Source organism: Mastomys coucha, unplaced genomic scaffold, assembly GCF_008632895.1.
Source record: "Mastomys coucha isolate ucsf_1 unplaced genomic scaffold, UCSF_Mcou_1 pScaffold14, whole genome shotgun sequence".
NCBI lineage: Eukaryota > Metazoa > Chordata > Mammalia > Rodentia > Muridae > Mastomys > Mastomys coucha.
Genome location: NW_022196896.1, coordinates 66,725,461 through 66,741,073, shown reverse-complemented (window position 1 = coordinate 66,741,073; position 15,613 = coordinate 66,725,461). Strand labels below are relative to the sequence as shown.

At 47.7% G+C, this 15,613-nt stretch overlaps 1 protein-coding gene across 3 annotated transcripts in view; it reads left to right on the top strand.

Moving 5' to 3' along the window:
- Nucleotides 1-339: 339 nt before the first annotated feature.
- Nucleotides 340-15,613, top strand: part of Chst10 (carbohydrate sulfotransferase 10) — a 28,585-nt gene continuing 13,311 nt past the window's right edge. Inside the window, exons 1-3 of one of the 3 annotated variants that reach the window (XM_031367283.1) lie at nucleotides 340-603; nucleotides 2,485-2,590; nucleotides 12,058-12,189. In XM_031367283.1, coding sequence (XP_031223143.1) covers nucleotides 2,569-2,590; nucleotides 12,058-12,189 — 154 coding nt within the window. In that variant the 5' untranslated portion in view covers nucleotides 340-603; nucleotides 2,485-2,568. Of the gene's footprint in view, nucleotides 604-766; nucleotides 891-2,484; nucleotides 2,591-11,379; nucleotides 11,507-12,057; nucleotides 12,190-15,613 lie in introns of those variants that run through there. The other 2 variants (XM_031367284.1, XM_031367285.1) reach the window with 2 other exon arrangements.

The window sequence follows — 15,613 nt, the reverse complement described above, 5'->3', positions numbered from 1 at the left end:
ACAAACAACTATCTAAGGAAGAATAGAGATTTGTACTATACCAAAGCTTAAGCGATCTGACCTTTTCCCAGGTCCAAAAAAAAATTTTTTTTTAAAGAATATTGATCTACTTATGTGTTTTATTATCGATGACATTGTTGCGTTTTTTTTCTAAGTTTTAGATTTCGTTTGCTTTCTCCAAGGTATTTTCGGGAGAGGTACGGTTGGGTTGGTGCATCTGTGTAATTTCTCCACAGGCGCGTAAGTGGAGACCAATGGGGACCCGGAGGCCTGGGATGGTGGGTGCGCCGTGCCTCCTCCCGGCTTCCTGCAACGTGGACGCGCGCGCGTGCACAGCAGTGGCGGCGGCGACCCGCAGGACCGGGCCCACACTCCCGGGCTGCGGTGGGCAGCGGTCTTGCACCCCGAGCTCGCACGCACCCGGCTTCCTCCTTCCGGCGTGGCTGCACCCCTGCATCCCGCAGGCAGGCGAGCCGGCGGGCAGCGGCGCGGAGATCTGGGCGGAGCCCGCCTGCTGGGCTTCGGGGACGCCCACAGGCCCCGCGAGGCCGGGGCAGAGCGCCGGCGGCGGCGGCGAGGAGCGCGAGCGCCGGTGCTCGGAGGGTGAGTTGAGAACCCGGGAGTGGCGGGTCTCAATGAGGTGCGGTCCCTCACCCCCATGCCGGGTGGACAGAAGGGTGGTGGAGCCGGTTTTCTTCAGCGAGCTGCTTCGGTGTGTGCTGGGGCGACTTAAAGACGTCGCTGGATGGAGAGATTCCTGGGAAGAGCCTTCATCACTTAATTATGCAACGAGGCGGCGTCCTTGTGCCGGATGCCGTGATGAATGGAATCGATGATACTTGAACCATCCATCATCTACCTTTGCCATCCTGGGATGGAGACTTGCGTTTGTAAATGGGGGGCTGTGGGGGGGGGGGGGAAAGAGGAGAACGTTTTCCCGCTTAGATCCCGGGAACGTGCGGGAAAGGAGGACTGGAGGGAGGAACCTGTGCAGCCTTTGCGAGGGAGCGCACGGTTGAGCGTGGCACCCGGGGTTCTAGGGGGAAGGAGCTTTGCCAGCAGGTCCTGAGTGCTGGCCCCATACCTCCACCACCAAGAGGTCTGTCAGAAGTCGGAAGTCTAGGCATCAATTACTGCACTTTCTGGATGGAAAGATGAAACAGGTTTTCCAAAGGCTGGTGTTTTCTCATTCAAGGCAGGAAAGGGCAGGACAGTGAATACAAAGTAGTTCAGCCAGGTTCTGGTTAGCCACAAGGAGTTGGGTTAGTGCACTGGTCTGTTGGAACTGCCAGAGTAGGGGATGTCTTGAATGGTCCTTAAAATGAGACAGCTCAGCTTTTTTCTGGCTTGCTGATCACCAGCCACGTCTTCATCTTTTTTTAAGTGATTGGGTTAAAAAAGAAAAGACACAAAGAGAGAAATGGCTTTCTACCTTCTGCGATTCCCCAGGATAATTCGGACATAGTTTATCTTGAAGCAGAATCAGAGTTTCAAGATGAAAATAAAAATCTTTGCATGTTTGCCCTGAAGAACAGGAAAGGAAAACAGAGTTTTGTTTGTTTGTTTATCTTTCTGTTTCTGCAAAGTTGAACAAAGAGCATCAGAAAACACTTGCAAGTATTTTGTGCCACTTGCAGTAATATTTGGGTCATTTTTGAAGCTCGAGGAGATTATACAATGAAGAATTAGGAGAGAGCCAGGAATACGGTGGGGAGAGAGGACAATGTAAAACTCTAAACTTGAGACCTTCCAAACCAGACACTCTGTTTTCTCTTCACATAGTCTGGAATTGCTAAGCTATGTGAGGTGAAATTACCTTTAATTTTAAGACTGAGATTTAAAATAATAATAATAATAATAATAATAATAATAATAATAATAATAGTAAAGTTGACTGTTGATTCTGCCGACAACCCTATTAAATTTGTGATTTCTCTAATCCTGTGAGGTTGACATTTATCCCATCACTCATTTATCAAATGACTGTTGTCTAGAATCTGCCAGGTGCTAAAACTTGACAGAACCCAGAGTGTATCTGTCATTGGAATAACTCATGGTGCTGTATAAAAATTATTTACCCAACATCTAGCAAATAAAACAGTGGAATTGGATTATTCTTAGTTAAAATAATATTTCATCAATAATTTTAATTTTCACACCAAATCACAGGGATGGCTCTTAAATAGCTGGCTCTTATAGCACATTTGAAATATATTCTTGCTTATCAAGAAATACAGATGCTACCTGCTTTCTGTGAGGAACCTGTTCTAGAAAATATACATGCATATTCCTAGTGACTGTTTCCCAGTAGAAACTAAGTTATATTAAGAAAATTGACATAACTTTGAGTAGTGGTTTTGTTACTTGGTTTTGGTTTTGGTCTTTTGTTTTTGAGATGGGGTTTATGTAGCCTGTTCTGGCTTCAAGCTGTGCAGCTGAGAATGGCCTTGAATTCTCACTGTTATTTCAAATCATCCTATGCAGTGACGGAGGAACTATCAACCTCAAGTGGAACAAGTACAGCATGGAGATGTGACGCCTCCAAACCTAGCCCGCAGATGGTCCGTGATGGAAAATGTGAAGCCGTCAGGTATTTAAGATCATGGCTATTGAATGTCCATAGCGCCTCCTTTCTCTCCTAGATAGACAGCTTAGGTAAGCACCTGATGATGGCTGTGTACATGCACACTCAGAAATGGTTCCTGAGGTATAATAGGGGCATGCAGTGCAGGTAGCACTGGGCTAATGCTTGATGTACAGTCTGTGGACATTCTCCATTACTCCAGGCTTCTGCCTCGACCACTCTTGTATCTCTCACTGGACAGAGTTAGAATGTTTTCTTCTGCCAACCAAGGACAAGCGCATCCTTCTAAGGTAGGGTTGGAAGGACAGCAGCAAAGAAGACAGAATTCTGAACTGCGATCCAGAAAACTGTGCACTGTGAATTTAAAAGCTCAATGGCCTGTGATAGAACTCTCTATGTAGACACATTCATACACTGTTCTGTGCTTTAATAAGTTGTAGTTTGATAAATGTGTTGCTCCATCACAATTCAAAATCAAAAAGTATGGTAAGGCAGGTAATATCCCCTTGTACTGGCCTCTGGGTCTGGTTCCCTCCAGTGTCCCTCCAAGCCTAGCAGCTCCTTGATATTACTAGATCCTGTGATGTTTCCTTTGTGTCTGGAAGTGTCACAAAAGTTCAACATTGTAACTGTGGAGTCAGAGGGTGTGGTGGAGTAAGGAGGAGGCTTCCACTGCATCCACAGCAAGCAGCTCTGCTCCGGCTTACCAGGGACCCTGACTTCCTTGTAGCTTTCAGAATTCTAGAACCTAGACTTCCCATTCAACTCTTCCTCATTTGGTCCATTTCTCCTGTCACCAGTTTCTGTTTTTAATCAAAATTAGCTTTCTTATAGCCGAGTATACATTCAAAGATGCGGGTTCCATCATTTTTTCCCACCCAGGTGTTTAGATCGATTCATTGTAGACACAGAGCTGAGATCTGCATACAGTCTTGGTATGAGAATGTTTAGGGTCTTTGTCAGGGCTGGTGGATTGTTCTTTTTTGGTGTTTGTAATTGGTGCATGCTCTTACTCTTATTTATTTTGCACATACCCTGTGCATGTGTGTGTGCACTCGGTGATGGGTTTTGAGTCGAGGCAGGAAGCGTCTGCAGACACCAGGCCCAAACAGTTTCACGTGTAAGAGGTTTAGTTGGAAGGGGGGTTGGGGGGTAGCAGCGCAGGAAGAGAGAGGGGAGAGAGAGAAGAAAAGAGAGAGAAACATGGAGGAAAGTACCCATATATATATATGTCGTGACGTAGCAGTCCAGGTAAAGGTGGGAGCTGAACCCAATGGATTCTGGGAATATGGTGGCCGTTGCCCTGGCGACAGGCCTGTGGACCCGCCCACATATCTGCCGCAGGCAGGTTCTGGATGCTAACACTCGGGAATCTGTGCGTGTGTGTGTGCGTGTGTGTGTGTGTGTGTGTGTGTGTGTGTGTGTGTGTGTGTGTGTCTTTACAAGTTTGTGTATGGCAAGGCACAGCATGTGGAGGTCAAAGGACAACTTCTGGGAACCAGTTTTTCCTTCCACCATGTGGATCCCAAGGATTCAGGCCTGTTGATCACATTTACCCCTGAACCACCTCATTGGTACAATTTGTGCATTTTTAAAAGACTGACATTAAAGAGTTGGGAGTCACATAAACACTAAAGCAAAGAAGCTTTATTGAGTAGGAGCTACAGTATATGGCAGGCCAGCCCCTTACTGAGTAAAGTGCTGGCGCTATGTACCAGAAGTCCTCAGAGCCTTGTCAGTATGTGAAGAGGAGCTACTGGTCAATTGGGGTGATAGAAATGTATTCAAGCTTAGAGGGAGAGGCTAGTTTTGGGAGGCAAGCAACAGTCTACTGAATAGTAACTTTATGTCTTTTAAACTAATACTGAAAAACAAAGAACACCTAGGTCATTCCTCATTTAACTAACTGCAAAATAATTTACCCCTATCTTTGAGAACATACAATCAGACTAATCAACCGTGGTACAAAACACCAACAAAACTGAGAAATCTCATCTCTGCCAGAGGCCGGTCAGCTCCCACCCTATAGAACTAACAGGGAGTCCAGGATGTGGCCCCTGCGTTCTGTTATCAGGGTGCTGCCCGGACTGGTCCTTGGTGAGAATGGCGGTGCCCTGTCAGTCCTGTGGACTGCTTGCTCCCTGCATACATGTGTCTGTCTCTTTGCCCACCCTTGAATGGTGTAGCCAGCAGCAGCTCTCAGTTATCTGGGTGTGGCCCAGAGATGATGTCCCAGACAAGTGGGCATACCCAGTATTAAGTGTGGTGGCAGGCATGTTCTTCACTAAATCCACCTCTCTGAAATGAATGCCCACTATATTAACACCATTCTATCCCCTGGGGCCCTAGCCTTCCCACCCTTACCCTTCTCAGTTACTGACCTGCACAGGTCTCTCACCTAGTGCATCAGCCTCTCTATTAGCATTCAGTACTGGAGCAGGAGAACGTGTGTCCTCGCGGTGTTCTAGGGACTCTGACAGCACTTGGGGTACTCCTGAATGTGTGACTGGCCAAAGCCTGTATCAATAGAGTTGACTGGGCTTGTGTGCCACAGGACCTTTTTAAAGAGCCTTTTCTAAACCAGCTAGGCAGAATGTGATGGATGGGATCGGTCTGGATCACATGGTAGGAAAGGCTTTGTGCTTCAACAGTGGGGGGCATGGACAGCTGAGACAAATGAATCTACAGGCATCCCATTTTTAAAACGCAGGAGAGTAAGGAGCATCCAAAGACAGTACCTTCACTATGGCTGTCACTGGTGATGACAGACGTTCTTATGTGTGTTGCCCCTCCTTTGTTTAAGGGAGGAGAGAGGTGCAGGCTTTTCGTGGGCTCTGTTGTTTTCTCTCTGGCTCTCTTCCTCCATACAGTCACCAGTTCTGTGTGTGGGTTTTACCTCCTGGCTCATTGGCATCTTGACTTATGTACCACTCAATGACTGGAGGGAGGAAGGCTTTGAATGTAGATATGCCAGCTCCTAGGGGCTGGGGCTCTGTGTGCAGGAGCATACTGTGCCCAGAGCCACGTGAGGTATACTCAACTCTGCCACCACCATTAGCTGCAAGTGGCATAGTGGGGTCGTATTGGCTCCTCAAACAACAGGGAGTTAATTACAGCAAATGCCAGGCCTTTTGAAGGCTATTTATCACCTGGTTACAGGGAAGCACTGGCCTTTAGTGGAACCATGAAGGAAAGCTGCTTGCCAGGTCCTGGTCCCCTTGCAGCTGGACATTGTGAGCCTGGACCTTAACAGCTTGGGATGGTTCCCAGGGAGAAGATCTGTATTTAGGGACACGGTTCAGAGAATAGACATACTTAGAGAAGTGAGGCTGAAGGAATTAGGGGTACTTTTTTTGTTTAGAAAATAGGGCACGTTGTCATAGGGTTTCTTTCCCCGTGGGCAGCAAATCTTAATTCTACGGTGTCTACTTACCCATAGCTGGAAAAGAGTTTACTCAGGGCAGTGATGGAAGTCTTAGATTGTAATTAAACTGTTCTTCAGCCATTTATCAAGAACACACTTAATTCAGAGCATCAGTGGACTGCCATGTCTCCATGAGATTTTACAGCCAATCCTGAAAATGCAGGGAGAGTAGCTACTACTCTGGAATATGCCAAGAATTTGAATTTTAATGAGTTCCCCAGGGGATTCACATGGACGCTGGAGTTTGAAGAAAGCCTGATGGGTAGGGGGTGGCTAGACCAGCAGTCCCCTGTCTCAGCTGCTCCTGAGAATGTTGTGCAGAGCTTGGAAACCTGCTTTGGCGTCACCCCCATAGACTTGTCCATACCTGGGGCATTGCTGTTTGTCGAGATCGCAGTAACAATTCTAACATAGAGCCAAGACTAACAGCCAGTGGCCTCAACTAATGAGCCAGTCTCATTAGTTAGATGCTGCTGTAATCAGCAAGAAAATCACGCCATGGTGAGCTAGGCACGCCTTTCTCCAGGACCCATCAAAAGCCTTACATACTCTATACTGTGGGTCTTTTTACTAGCTCACTCACCAGTGTGATGGGGTGGGCCATGCTTGCGCATGTGCACAAATATAGTGAGCCAGAGGTGAACCTTGGGTGTGATTCCTTGGTTATTTAATTTATTTAACTTTTATGTATATGTATCACTGGCCTTCAATTCCCAGGGCAGCTGGAAGGTGTCTTATCCCCTCTGAAACTTGAGCTAGAAGCGGTTGTAAGACAATAGAAGTGCATACTGGGAACCGAACTTGGGTCCTCTGCAACTGCTGAGCCAGCTGTCCAGCCCCTACCCTGTTTTGGTTTTGCTTTTGCTTTTGTTTGAAACCAGATCTCTCGCTGACCTGGAGCCCACTGAAGAGGTTAGAATGGCTCGCCAGTATGCTCAGGGATCTTGCTGTCCCAGTCTCCCCAGTTCTGGGATTGTAAGCCATGGCTCCGTCCTCAGCCCTTCTATGTGGATTCTGGAGCTCAGACATTGGTCCCCACGCAACAAGCATTTGGCTGCCTGAGCTTCTCCCCAGAACCTCACTTTGGTGTTTAGAGATAGAAGTGTAGCTCAAACATTTGGTCAGATTGGTTTATATTGATTAGAATGTCCCCTCCTCTACAAATGGAAATGGATCGTTGTCAAATAAACATTTGCTCTTTATATCTTTGAGCTTTAAAACAAAATTTAAGATCAGACCCCCACCACCCCCTTTTCTGTATGTTTCTCTTCCATGTCAGAAAAAAAAAAGAAAAGAAAAAGAAAAGAAACAAACAAAAAGCCAGGATCCTGTAACAACTGTTGAGGCTGGTGTTTACTGAGTCTCATTTACTCTGCCTAAACTGTGTCTTGACCCACATGTGCCTTCCTTCTTTGTAAGTTAATCACAAGCATATTCCCTGGAATGAAACTAGTCCTTTTCCCTCCTCTGTCGAGGGCCCTCTGCCCAAGTCACAACCTCCTGCACTTTCTTATAGTACCACCTCTCTCCAGTATCATCAGGTACCATCTTTCTGCTTCCTGCGGGTTTGTTAGACTTGAGATTCTATAAGGACACGTGAGACTATCGTATCTCTAACCCCATTTTATTGGATGAAAGAGCATATGCTTTCATGGTGAATTGGAGAGTGATCTCTTTTTTAATTATTTTGTCCATTAAACTTGCATACACAAGCATATGTCCTTGCCAAAAAGATAAAGTAAAACACAGCTGTCACTTCAAAAGGAATAAGAAATAGTTGTTGGGGATTGGGAGATGGCTCAGCAGTTAAGAGCACTGACTGTTCTTCCAGTTGACCCGGGTTCAATCCCCAGCACCCACATGGCAGCTCACAACCATCTGCGACTCCAGTTCCAGGGAATCTGACATTGTCCCATGCATGCAGGTAAAACCCATGTACATAAAAATAAATCATTAAAGTTATAAGAAAAAAGAAATAGTTGTTCTAGGGATGAGTATGAATGACCATAACCCAGGGACAGCAATTCAAATACCACTTTTTAAGTAGTAACAGTTCCATCAAGTTTTATAGTACAAAGAAAACCACACATCAGGACCGTTTTCAGATACACCAGTGTCATCTATGGCAAAGTAGGGCAATCTCTGATATAAGCCTCTGTCCGACACTAGCTGGTGACATTTTTTGCCTTCTAGTTGGTGGTATCTAGGGGTCCAACTATCAATTGTAAAGAGCCTATAGCAAGACATGAAGTCATGGGCCCGCAGCAGTCCAGCCTGGGCATCTATCTGCTCTTGAGACACCGGTAAGAACTTGGTGCTGATGTTCAGAGGATGAGTTTGAAGAAGGGAGAGCATTTGTGCACATACGCTTTCTAAGTCATCATGCCCCCAAGGAGCCCCCTGTGTCTTAAGGAGAGCAGTAGGTGAGTTGTGAGGTGGGCAGGAGGGACCTAGGAGCCCTGCAAATACTTCTCTTCCTCTCCCAAGCCTGCCCAGTAGCTGGGCTAGGAAGGGAAGGGACCTTCTTAACATCAGCTCTGAAGACGTTCTATTTGCGCTGGAAATTTAATTCTGTGGAAGTTATAAAAGCACATTGGATGTTTCTATGAGTTTTGTGACTGGCCTGGGATGACCACAACGGGCTCTATTCGTAGGAGCCCCAAGACGTTGGCACATGTACAGATGGCAATGTTGTTCTAGGGATAAGACATTTGGTGTCCTGACAGATATTCACAGCACGTCTGGCCCCACCCAGCCAGGAAGCTAGGAGGATAGACACGCCCTAGTACCAGCCCTGGGGGGCGGGGCGGGGGCGGAGTCAGGGGCGGGGGCGGGGAGTTGACTTAAGAAAGCTTCAAGGCGGGCATAGCTGGGCTTTCCAGCCTCTGGCTGTGGAGTTCCTCGCTGCAACATTGTATGTATCAGCGAGGCTCTGCACTGCAGAGAACTCTTTCTCCATCCTATCCAGGCCCAGTGGAAGCACAAATGAAACCTCTTCAGAAGGCCAGTTCCCACTGAGATTAGATTCTTTAACTATAACTTCCCCACACTCCCCCAGAGCCTGATGCCAGGCATGAGGGTGCTTAGGGACCAGAATGCCCAGGAGGTACATGAGCAGGAGACAGAGTGGGCAGTGCCTGGGTGTCCCCTGTTACCTCAGTAGAGTGAGCGAATCTGGGGGGGAGGGGTAGCCCAGTCCATCGTCTGTGTTCCCTTGCTCATATAGTCCATGGCTCAGGAGAGTGGGTCATTCAGCACAAAGGCCTCTTTGTTCTGCACCTAGCTCACTGAGACTCGCCCTAGCCTCTTTACTCCCCTGCTGCCTACCAGCCTCTCTGTTGCAGGATCTGTCAGCAGGCCACCGGACTCAACCCATGAGGGTGCCTTCTCCAAGTGTCGTTGTCTTGAGTGGAAGAGCTTTGGGGCTGCAGGATCTATCACATTGTAACCCTCACCTCTCTGCAGGAGGGAGGAGCAAGGACTCCGCCCCCTTTCTTGTTTTCTTGGACACATTACACTACTGTACTTATCTCCAGCCGCCACACTAGAAGAACATAGAGTAATCTGGAAAGGGTAACAAAGGATTTGTCAACCTGGTTTGCTGGGGTCTGCAGTAGGGAGTGGGTGCTTGGCCTGGGCCAGGGTCCTAAGTGGGAGGACCAGGAGATGAGAAAGAAGATAGGAAGCCGGGGTCAGGGCTCCTTGCACAAGCCATGTCTTATGCCAAACAAGCTTATTAAGAAGTATAGAGTTCCCCCTTAACCCCCAGAGCTCCCAAGGACTAAACCACCAATCAAAGAGTACACATGAAGGGACCCATGGCGCCAGCTGCATATGTAGCAGAGGATGGCCTTATCTGGCATCACTGGGAGGGGGCACAGAACCCTTGGTTCTGTGAAGGCTCGATGCCCCAACATAGGGGAATGCTAGGGTAATGAGGCAAGAGTGGGTGAGTGGGTGGGGGAGTACCCTCATAGAAGCAGAGGGATGGGGGGATTGGGTGGGGGTTTGTGGAGGAGAAAAAAAAAGTACAGAGTCTTACATACTATCCCATATTTAAAAATGGGACAGAGTCAGCAGGAAGCTAGTCAGTGTTGTACAAGGAGGACACAGGATACATCAGGGATGTCAGGGACTGAGCACACAGCAGTCTGGGGACTGATAACCAAAGCTCCTAAGGGTGGGAAGAGTTAGGGTCTCAAGATCCGCAGTCTCAGCTTCCTCAAGGCCTTGGCTCCAGGCCCTTTCTAGCTCTGCTAAGCATGTTCCTGGTTTAGAGAGGAAACTGCAGTCTCTCTCTATATATATCAGGACCTCAGGGAAAGCCTTGGGCAGTTCCAGCGCTCAACACTAGTCCTTTGTTGGCAGAGTTTCATTTCATGTAGACTCTGGTTGGATGACGGCCTCGTGTGTATCAGAGGTGGCATATGGAGGCTGATCAAGAGAGCTAGCGGCCCGAGAGTCAGCGGAATCAGACAGAGGCCGGAGAGTCAGCGGAATCAGACAGAGGCTGGGCTTAGAGGGAAGTCTAGGATTCCACTTTGCACTGAGACACCCCAGTGAGGAGAAAGGAGACTTTCAGGAGACTGGGGCAGCCTACCCCAGGCTGTTGTAGGATCTGGCTTGTATTCCAACAGACACTCAGTTAAATCTACATTCCAGAAGAGGCAAACAGCTTTTTTTGCTTTAGACATGTCCCATGCAACATTTAAGACATGTCTAAAGTGTATATGTTGTTTCCTAGAAACTTAATACGGGTGTGTCATATTTCTATGTATTTACTCTGGTGACCTTGCCTAGGGCCTGTGCCAGAAGCACGAGGCCCAATATATAAGCACAGAAAAAAAAAAAAAAAATAGAGATTGGTGTTTGTTGGAGTAGATCCTGTAGATGTATTTTTATGTGAAATTTAAACTTAACTGGACTCTTATGTTTCTGTATAATTTGGTATCCATGCTTGGAGACCCAAGAAGACATGCTGGGCATCACTCATGGGTGCCTGAGTGTGCCTACAAGACACCCTAGAGAGGTATAGGCGGTGTGGGGGGCAGCAAGCTCCCTGGCATAGCTGTATTCAAACAGGATGTCAGAGAACCACTCACAGGTGCTGTAGAGGGAACTGGGCTGCAGATGCCCGGTCCCAGTGAAGCTCTTGAGTACAGCATCAGGAAAGAAGGAGGGTTATTATTTTCTGGGTCTTGGCTGAGCAGTGACTAGGCAGGGATGGGAAGCTATCGCTAAAATCACCCACTGTTAACAGCAGCAGGCTGGAGACCAGTTTCCTTGTCTATATTGATGGCTGAACACAGTCAGCTGATGGAAAGCAGCCCAGTTTGGTCTCTGAACATGGCCTCATCTTGCTCCAAGAAGTGCCACTTGACTGAAACGTGCCTGTTGGTCTCTCTATCATGCTGAGGATTGACGGTGACTCCCTGGTCCCTTGTGCGCCCTTGCAGCAGAGAGTGAGGACCAACAGATGTGACATACCTCACTCTCAGGTGATAATTCAAAGCACCCACCCTCTCTATTCCTTGAAGGCAAATGACCTTGGACTATAGAAACAAGGTGTTATTTTTCTTTAGATTCTCTGTGTGTGGATACACCTGGTTCCCAAGTTAGCATTTTAATCACAGTGTCTCATGCTTGCATCATCATGCTGTCCAATGCTGCAGGAATTACCCTCTACCCTTTGGCATGCCTGCTGGACCCATTCTTCCAGGCCTTTCCATGAACTTCTTGTGACCTTGACCAGAGAGATAGGACTCAGAAGGCAGATCTGTGGCAGTAAAGTCTCGGGGATTCCGGGATGAAATTTGTCCTTGTTATTCCCATCCACTGGGTGTTGGAAGTTGATTTAATTATAAGATGGCCCTTTCGGTAGTATTCATTTAGTACGAATGCTAAATTAACTGTCAAGTCCAAATACCCACTGTAGCAAAGTAGAAGTGTTCACATTGATATTGGGTCTCTTAATTGAAATCACAGCTTGTGTCACTGTACCGTTTTTTATCGCTCAAAGTGGCAGAGGCATCTTCTTTGTGTCTTCCAGGAAGGATCATCGAATGGCCCCTGTCTGACAACATGCACCACCAGTGGCTCCTGCTGGCTGCTTGCTTTTGGGTGATTTTCATGTTCATGGTGGCCAGCAAGTTCATCACGTTGACCTTTAAAGACCCGGATGGTAAGTATGCTTCACGGCAGAGTGGATTTATGGCTAATGGAGTCCTTCCCCCCGACGCTGTTCCCAGGCACCAAGCATAGAGGGAAGCTGTCCTGACCAAAGTGGCTTCCAAAGTCTTCGTGTGACAGAAAGCAAGGGGAGGTGGGAAGGCGAATGGCTAGGGTGAGTTCCTCCTGATGAGGTACTTTCTTCATGCCTGAAGCCACTGGGTCACCAGTGAGGTAAAGACGCTTCCTTCCTGGAGCACGTCTGAGGACCTGGTAAGCAAGGACTGCCACAGGCTCAGTCAGCCCCAAGTCCCAAGACACACACACAGCCGTGGTTGCTTGGTTGGCAGCTGTCTCACACTGTGTGACTGATGGTTATCTTCAGCGTAGCGGAAGGAGAGTTGTTTAAATGTGAACGGTGAGGCTCTGTGGTGGATCGCATCTCCCTTATTAGACCAAGACTTTCAGAGGAGGTGGGTGAGGAGTGCTAGATTTGGTCTCGGCCAGCAGGTTCTGCTGTGTGTTCTCGCCATTCCTTAGCCTAAGCTTCAGTGTTCCCTTACAAAATGGATGCACTCCCTGCTCTGACATTGCCAGCTGATTCTCTACTCCTCCCTCTGAGGCCATCATCAGGAGCTGAGGAGAGGCAGGTGCACTTCGTGGGGATGGCTCCTTAGTGGTGTAGATTGGCTAGAGAAGCGGTTCCTAGGGGGCTGGAGCGCGGAGCCTTGTGCATCCTTCCGTGGTTCACAGCTCATTAGAGGCATCTCTACCAGCAGTGGTTCCCACTTCTAGTGGCTGTGGCAGTCTGTAACATAGTAGTTTGAGCAGTGGGCTATGGGCTCCTTTATACCCTCAAGAACTCCTGATGTGTTCCTAGCTACTCTGAAAGCACCCCGCACACCCCGTCTCCATCTCTTCTGTCCCATTCTTCCTGTGGAGAAGCAAAACTGTAAGCAGACATGCCAGAGGAACAGGGAAACCTGATGTTAGCCCAGGCTGTGGTCCTTAGCATGGTTTGCACTAGGGATGATTACAGACACTCAACATAGGGCACCACCGGGCTGCCATTACAAATCCCATCATCTTCCTGAAGTCTGTCTAATGGAGTCTGCACAGCCTGGTGAAGGGATGTTATGCTTGCTGTATTGGATGTCCAGGGCTATCACGGGGTGCTTAGAACCAGGGGCTCCAGGGTTAGAAGAGTTGAGTTTCAGGTCTTGGAGCAAGGTTGTGGTTTGAGCATCGATCTCAGTGTCACCATCAGGAGACTACAGCAGTTTTAGTACAGTCAGTATTGGTGACCTCTTACAAGGACAGGCGTCACCTGCCAGGCTTTGTAACCCTCTGCTAAGGCCAGATGAAATTCATATTTCTGAGATGGGCACCAGTCCCAAATGTGGAACAGCTGAAAAGCCGAGAGAATATGCTGCTGAAACTAGCACATGACTTACAACCCTGACCTTATCTCTTAGTGAGGAAGGCCTGGAAGGGCGAGTCACATGATTAAGTCGTTTGTAGTTTAGTTTGTTTTAAAAACCAGGACAGTGTGTGCTGTACATCAGTGAGATGTCTGTCAGTTGTAGTTAAATAATTTAAGCCTGGCAACACACACCTTCTACCCGAGCTACTCGGGAAGCTCATGCTGGGGATCAATTGAGCCTCTGAGACCAGATAGACCACCAGTGAGGCTCATTGTCAAGAAAGAAAACACACACACACACACACACCAACAACAAAGGGAAAATAAGAATTAAAAATACACTCTTGCCTTCTAATAGTCTCTGATAGGAGCTTTTAAGGAATACCTTCCCAGTGGGCTCTGGTGAAGGCAGTGTCATTGTGCTAGACATGGATGCCGGCCAAGCCTTGGCCGTTTCTCTGCTGGCTGCTCTCAAGAATGGCAAAAACCTTAAGAGACATTAAAGGTAAAAAGCCAAGAAGAAAACTGATGACCTTTACTTAGAGGTCAGAGGACAACTTGTAGGGGGTGGTTCTCTTCCGCAGTATGAGTCCCAGGTTAGGCTCAGCTCATCAGGCCTGACAGCATGCATCTTTCCCCACCAAGCCACATTGCTGGCCTGCCCTTGAACATTTTAACCAAGACAGAACTCTCTAACCTAGCTCACCAAACAGCTCTGCCTTTAGGTGAGTGATAGGAGGCAGTTCCTCTACACGCTGACATTTGGGGTAGCCAGTTAGACTGCTCCAGGGTGACCTCAGAGCCAGGTAGTGTTAGCTCTGTTTACCCAACATGAAGATCAGGGAGGATGCTGTCACCCCAAAGCATGCTGTAAAGGAAGACGTCACATGGAGACTTTGCTCTCACATGGCATAAATTATGAGTTCCCTGTCATGATTCAGTCCAGCAGTCAGAGAACCTGTCATTGTCCTTAAAGTATCGGTCAAGTCACAAAAACTGTCATCCACTGGCTTCATTCTTCATTTTTGATTCTGAGTGAACTTGTACGTAAAATATCTTGTGATTAGGAGGGGAGGAAGAATCTGGAAGTTAAGTACACAGGGTACATCTAAAGCATCAAAAAGGGTCTTAGGCTAGGGGCACTGCAGGCTTCTCTTCCCTTCCCTCTGGGACCCTGTCAGAGGAGACCTTTCAGCCACTGGGGGGCTGGGAAACATCAGAGGTGTCTGAATTCACAGCTATGTTCTCTCACGCTGACATTTATTTTATATGCATCCAAACTGTCTTGGCTTTTGAACCAAGGGCCCCTGCAGGTATCATTGCGAGGAGGGACCATATAGCCCAGTGGTCCTCAGAGGGAAGCTCTATTTCTTACTGGATGATCCTTGGTCTTGATGTTTTGGAAGCAGGGTAACACAGCTGCCTTTGGGGCATTCTTTCTTGCTGGCTCTCTTCTCTTGGAGCTGGATCCCTGGTGTGGAATCCCGGACACATGGTGTATCTATTTTCTTCATGTCTACCTATCTGTCATGATTTTCTTAGCCGCCTGAGCTGAAGCAAGAGCTCATCTGTCCTGACCTACTGCTGATCCATGCTTGCTGCTTTTGCTGCTCAGCAGTAAAGCCACACTGATAACATTTGTGCAACGAGCTATCCTTAGCAAATTTCCTTTTCTGTTGAACAGGAATCTGGTTTTAGTAACTCGATTGTATCAAAGAAAATAAATCCAACCCAGTGATGTCATGATTTGTCAAGATTTGAAATACTAAAATACTAAAGAACCCTTGAGGGGGTCTTAGATATTTGGATACATCGTTTTCTTTATCTGTTGGATTTTCTATTTCAGCCTGTCCTTGGGCTGATCGAAGCCCCTCGGGTTGCTTCTAAATGACCAAAGGCCAGAATACATGACTTTGGATGTCCCCACACTCTGCCTGTAGCCTGGGCTTGTGGCTGAGCTGCTAGGCCAGGGTGCAGCATCATTAAATTGCTATGTCAGGCAGTGAGGAGAAGG